This window comes from Anneissia japonica, unplaced genomic scaffold, assembly GCF_011630105.1.
Source record: "Anneissia japonica isolate Jap-2015-1 unplaced genomic scaffold, ASM1163010v1 scaffold284860_len1800451_cov186, whole genome shotgun sequence".
NCBI classification, from domain to species: domain Eukaryota; kingdom Metazoa; phylum Echinodermata; class Crinoidea; order Comatulida; family Comatulidae; genus Anneissia; species Anneissia japonica.
Window position 1 is genome coordinate 1,471,511 of NW_022706010.1, and position 7,015 is coordinate 1,478,525.

General features: G+C 31.5%; 1 protein-coding gene across 1 annotated transcript in view; it reads right to left on the reverse strand.

Annotated features, from left to right (window-relative positions):
• Positions 1 to 7,015, reverse strand: part of LOC117105958 (telomere-associated protein RIF1-like) — a 53,549-nt gene that overhangs the window by 35,714 nt on the left and 10,820 nt on the right. Inside the window, exons 3-5 of the mRNA XM_033247263.1 lie at positions 4,758 to 4,960; positions 3,749 to 3,852; positions 916 to 1,010 (exon numbers count right to left, since the gene is read on the reverse strand). Coding sequence (XP_033103154.1) covers positions 916 to 1,010; positions 3,749 to 3,852; positions 4,758 to 4,960 — 402 coding nt within the window. The remainder of the gene's footprint in view (positions 1 to 915; positions 1,011 to 3,748; positions 3,853 to 4,757; positions 4,961 to 7,015) is intronic.

Here is a 7,015-nt window from a genome sequence, read left to right on the forward strand (position 1 = left end):
TTTACATTTTTTTCATTCTTAGGAATGTCTAAATTCAGTTAAACTAGCAATTCCGTATAATATTTATAAATCTTTATAACATTATACAAAAATTAGATTTTTCTTAAAAACTGAAATTTTGCAGGGAATGGGGCTTTAACTACACATCAGCAGTACAGCAGTATGGATACGATGAATAACTATTGTGTTAGAAAGAACTTGTTTGTAATGCTATTTTGATAGACTTTCGTCAAAGAAATAAACATTTCAACATTCGAGATAAGAGAGAATACAGTCACTGACGTCCTTTTTGGTCGGTGCATGCAGACAGGTAAATACGTGCGATGATTTCATAACTAGGCTAGACTACAGCCTAGTAGTAGTAGAAGGAGGCCCGGGCGGCCTCCTGCCTGTCCGTAGGCCTACATTTAAATTTATTCCTTGAGTCTTTAAAATAGGTCTAGAATATCCCTATAACACGTTCTTTGTTGTGTTTATGAGGGTCCATTGATTTAATTCCTTAATTGTTCATACCTAATATTGAATTTGAAGTAACTTTCTTCGGTTTCTAATTAAGCTTGTTTTACGAAAGTAATTTTCAATTTAATTCAATTTTATCGCGGTGCGCGATGTATTTGCGGTGACAAAAAAATGAGAAATTTTTTATGCACACAAACCTAAAAATAATCAAGCCAAGCGTCCACTAATAGAAAAATTAGTGGACGCTGGGGAATAGGCAAACAACATTTGGAGTTACAATGATGACGTCACGATTGACTTATAATAATAATTATACATATATTATTCCAGACCTTTTTTGTCATTGAACAAATAAAAGTGTTATATTCTTTGGTTTTAAAAATTCTTGAGGTTACAGGTTTGATTTGTACCCAAATCACTTGCAGATTTGCAATTAACAACAAATAAAATACTTACTTTATTATGGCATTAATGGTCTCATGTTCCACGGTAACGGATTTGAAATCACCATTTAAAAGTACATGGTCCAAAGAACATAACAACCCATGCAGCTACAAGATTAGGATGAAAAAAACAAAATTTACTATAAGCCAGATGAAAATCTGAAGAAAGCCAGATGAAAATCTGAAGAAAGCCACCCCTGTCAAAAGCCACCCAACAATGGACTATATCATTGTAAGGTGGGGTGCAAAATGGGTTGTTTGTCTTGATGTTGCTCTACAATAGGTTTAGGATGCCTAGAGTTTTTGTATCACAATTCTATTTTTATTCTTTTGTGTATTATAAATTAGAAACTGGGTGTAGCCTAGCTAGGCATAAACATTTAGTTCTCCAAATGCAAAACATCGTAGCTCCTCTTAATTGTGCAATTGAGTTTTTTTTTGTTTTTAACATACTGTACTGTACTTTCATTACTATAGATATATACTATATTAATAGTTATTTTATCAGGTTTTGTGATACTTGTATTATAAAGCAATTACTATATTTTATTTCTCGCTTTCTTTTATCCTATATAATAAATGTTATGTATCTTTAACATTACTATTGATATACTGTATACTGTATTAATATTATTTTATCAGGTTGTGTGATACTGTACTTTAGAAATGCAATTACTGTATTTTCTTTTTCAGTGATATTTCACTTATATGCTTTCTTCTTTCAATCTGTAGATGACGATGTAAGGTCGAGCGTTCGGGAAAATTGTAGTTTATACTATATAGGCCTAGGTAAAAAATTGCCGAGGCTGCCGACCTCAGAGAATTTCAGGTCGGCAAATTTTTGCCGACCTATTTTTTTCCAAATTTCATGGGCTGAGGTAACTACTATTTATGATTGTGGTACAAAAAAGTAATACTGTACCTCTCAATCATAATTTTACCATGACTTGCCGAAAACGCGTGCTACAGTTTGTAGAAATTCAATTTGTCTGGTCATATATCATAAAGGCTTTCCTTACTTTATTATTACCATTACTATAATTAATATCATTATTATATTAATATGGTTAATGGTTAATGGTTATTAATTTATAGAGCGCAAAATACAAAAAGTCTCTGCGCTATCAGGCAAGTGTAAAGATGGAACGGAAACCAAAACCACAAAATAAAAAGAAGTGAAATATCCAATTTTTATTGGGAGTTTCTTAAATTACTTTTTTCTTTTGTGATATCACTGTAGTATTATTGTGATATTTTGTGATATTTGTATTTTAAAATGCAATCTCTATTCTTTTTCTGGCCAATAACAAACCTTGAATTAATTTTTGTTGATAGCAAAATGTAATAAAAGTGAGAACAATGAAATAAAACTAAGGAATCAGAGAGTAGTGACAATTACTTCACTTTTAATTTACAGGTATTTTTTTGTTAATTGTTGTCAGACTTTCAACATTATTTTGCATTAAAATTATTGTTGTTGGTGGTTTGTTTTTGTTCTAATTATTAATTATTAAGAATAATAAGGGTAATAATATTTTTTTTTATGGCATTATTGTTGTAATGATGATTATAATATTCTACTGGGGTTTTTTTTTTTGCTACATTTGTTATCTTTATTTATTTTATTATTATTATTATTATTATTATTATTATTATTATTATTATTATTATTATTATTATTATTACTGTGATAGATTATTATTGTGATAGATTATTTACTTTATCATTATTATTGTTTGTTTAATTTTCAGTGATAATGATTCATCGGTGGCAATTTTTCATCTGCTCTATTTTCATTCATTATTTTTATTATTATTATTTTGCCATTTTTAACAATTATTTTTACTGTATTTATTATTTTTACCTTTTTTATTACTAATATTTTATTAATTTTTATGGTGATTATAATATAATAGGCCTATAATCTTATCTACCATGAAAAAATTATTTTAAATGTTTTCATTAATTTTGATTACGTTCATCAATCAAAATTATGTATATGCTATATTTTCATGTTTAAAAAAATCTCTGCATAAAAAAAATTTTGCCTCAAACTTTTATTATGTTTATTGTCTTTATTATTTTTATCGTTTTGTATTTTTAATTCTATATAGATTTATCGTGAAAATTTTCATTGGCAATTTCTATTTTATAAAGGAGCTGGTCCTTGTAAAGGTGTTCGTCACACGTTGGCCTGTCTTCTTCACCTGTATTTTTATAAGTAAGAAGTTTATTAAATAAAAAAAATATTTAAAAAAAAGAAGTTATTAAGGTTACAAATTTTCAATTCATAATACACACTAGATACTTTAAAGAATAATATGGTATTGTGATATTATTTAGTTATAAGAGGAAATAAAAAATAATGATAATATGGTAGCACATGATACTGGATAAATGATAATTGTTACCTGGAAAAAAAAACACATTTCTAGAAACCACGCAAATGCATAATTAAGAGACGCGATTATGTTTTGCATTTGGAGTACTAAATGTTTATGCCTAGCTAGGCTACACCCAGTCTGTAACTTATAATACTCAAAAGAATAAAATAATAGTTGTGATACAAAAATTCTTGGCATCCTAAACCTATTGTAGAGCAACATCAAGACAAACAACCCATTGTGCACTCCACCTTACAATAGTATAGTCCATTGTTGGGTGGCTTTTGACAGGAGTGGCCTATTTCCTCCTTGCACAACTTTTTTTCTCAAGTTTTTGGGAACGTACTGAGTAATCAGTACAATAACACGTCAAGTAGGGAAAAAAATCACTCCAAGTTAACATAAACTTAATTGATATATATTGTAATTATATAAAATAAATATAAATGAACATTAACTTACATGGGGTTTGACATGGCGGACAGAAAATCTCTGCTTAGCGATACACCAAAGCGCACGTGTGCAGGTCCCCTTATCACTTGTTTTTAACAACACATTCTGTAGGGCTTCAAATGACAACAGAAAAGAAGTTTATTCAAGTGCTGAATGGAACTAGATATTTTCTAATACTAACATTATTGACAAGAAAGTATAATACATACTCCAAGTATTGAAATACACGCCATCGTGTTGGGATTCAATATTTCGACATTAATTATGTCATCATCAGGAATGAGTATAATACATACTCCAAGTATTGAAATACACGCCATCGTGTTGGGATTCAATATTTCGACATTAATTATGTCATCATCAGGAATGAATCATTCCTGATGATGACATAATTAATGTCGAAATATTGAATCTCAACACGATGGCATGTATTTCAATACTTGGAGTATGTATTATACTTTCTTATCTGAGATTAATCAGTGGACCTTTCGGTTTTAACATTATTGACAGTTCACAAAATTGGTCTACACTATTGTTTAAAGAAGCATTTGCTATATGTAGGCTACACCCATTACAATGGGCTGAAAGCTTCAAAGGAGCTTTCTTTGTTTTTGTAGGGAGCTTTGATCAGTAGGGTAAGAATGCTTTGATCTTTAGTTTATTCATAACTATGTCACCTACTAGGGATAATGTTTTGATTGGTCAAACACTTGTGGTACTTGTGCATATAAGCTTGCAAATATGGATAATTTTTCATTCCTGATGACATAATTAATGTTGAAATATTGAATCCCAACATGATGGCGTGCAATTCGATACTTGGAGTATGTATTATACTATCTAATCTGGAACTAGATAGTTTCATAAAAATTGCTGAATAAATTATTAAGTTACAATTCAATTTTATACTTTTCAGAAGTGACCAATTCAAATTTTAAATTTTAACTTTTGCCTCAAAGATAGACTGCCTGCATTGTTTTTGAGTGTCAAATCTAAATAAAAAAAAATTAATATGTACCTTTGAGGAGAATATCAATATCAGATTCTGATAGGATGCTGACAATTTCTTCATGATAGACACAAAAGCCAACAGCTTGCAATGCAGCCTGGGAAATGTCAGGCGTTAAGCTCATCACATCAATGCAGAAGGTATTAACAAGTCTTGACCCACTCTGATTGAATTCTGTTAGAAATGCTTGGAAATTGTCTTTGTATAATTTCCTGTTGACATTTAAAAAAAAATGGTTTAATAAGTGATTGTTTCATAGATTGAAGTAAAGCTGTATGTTGATGATTAAGATCCTTGCTTTATCTCAGGGTCCTCGGTTCAAATCTAATAAAATTCTAGGATTTTTCCCACAACTAAAACAATATCCCATGCGATAGTACCACAGACAATAAAGGGACTGGACCCCTACATATTTATAGGTATTATGAGAAGCCATTTGTAATGAGCAGATGAAGCAAAACACATCATAATACGTCTTAACCCATTTATTTCTATAAGCGCTTGCTAATTATCATCATCAATTAATTAATTAACAATAATTTAAAAAAATCGTATGTGCAGTAATGTGTGCATGTATTTTCATTAAATATTAGAGAAAATATCAAAAATTTTTATAAAAAAATGTTCCTTCGTGCTTTTTAAATTAATTTGAATGATTAGCGTAAATAAAAATATGATCATTATTTTTGTAATATGATGCTTTTAAACGGGAAGCGCCGCCATCAACACTGATGAATAAAATCGTCTAAAAATACACCTTTTCTCAGAAAATAGCAATTCTGACACTTTCCTACAATAAATATATATTCAATATACATACTGTACCAGTTTTGGTTATTATATCCTCGTATTTCCACGTAAAATTAATTTTTTTTGTGGTTGAAAAAAAGAGCGTGGCTATCAACTTTGCCAGCGCCATCTTGGTTGTTTACAAAAATGAAAACGAACCCCGACATGACCGTTAAACTATTAAACTTTTTGGTTTCCCTGTGACATGCGCAATCATGACGTTGAGATCCATCATGGCAAAAGCTAGAAAATGACACCTTGATCTCCCATATTATCATAATTTTTCGTATTAAAAAAAAAATTAGTTTGACACCAATTGGATTTTTGAAAGATTATAGGAAGGTGCGTTTTCCCACATCCTTGAACTGGCGCTAGGCGGATAATTCATTTATGGATTTTACGTCGCGGGGTAAGTTAGGCTTTTCCAGGCTACGGTATGTAGTGCGGTGAAGGTAACTGAACCGGCTCGTAGGCCTTGGGGAATTGGCTTGGCCCCCTTGAGGTGAAATTTTATATTATTTTTTATCTTCCAAAATTTTTGATCAAAAATTACAAATTTAGTTTTATCCTGTAAAGGAATAATTTGTGCTGATTTGAAGATGCATTTATTTATTCTGACTGTTGAATTAGTATTTTTAAAATTCTTTCCAAAATTATTGATAAAAATTAATGAGAAAAAAAAATTAATTAAAATAATTAATTTGTTTTCTATTTTAAAAATTTCACAACACTATATACAGGCCTCGAATTTTACGGTGGCCACTGCCGACGGTGCCCTCTCAGTTGGCCTTGGTGCCCCTGAAAATGAAGCACGATGACGGCCACTACTTGCCTGCCCTTTTGCAGCCTTGCCCGGTGCCCTCACGACGCTTATTACAGATCGTTTGACACGTAAAATAAATCTAAATAAAAAAAGTTCAAATCTTGAAAGAAAACACGAAAGCCAAAAACATAGGTCGCCTGGCAAGCCTAGGCTTAGATATGGTTGCAGTGATAGAACATAAGAGAACTTCCATGTGTGTTGTGAACTTTTTTTTCAGTTACCGTTGTGTGCGCATGCATAAACATGTAGTTGTAAACATGTGCTTACTGTGCAGTTAGCTTTGGGCGATCTGACGTCATCGCAACTCAAGCTTGTGAAATTAACCTAATTGGTTGACACTCGGCTGATGATGGCCAGTTTAGAGGTGTGGCCTCCTGGGTCATTCCGTGTCAAATCAACCAATTTCAAAAAAGTTCCAGTATGACCCTCTCAGATTTTGATGAAACTCCATAAAAATGATCCACTATGTGAAAAACCAACAATTAAAAAAAATTAGTGTTACAGGTTTTGTAGTTTCCAAGATATTGACTCCTCAAAAAAGGGGCGTGGCCCTTCAAGATGCGCAAACACAATTTCCTCCAACTTTGGAAGCTTATAACTCTGGACGCAGGGTTCCCGGAACGCCGCCCTCAGCGGCGTGTGCGAAGCACAACAC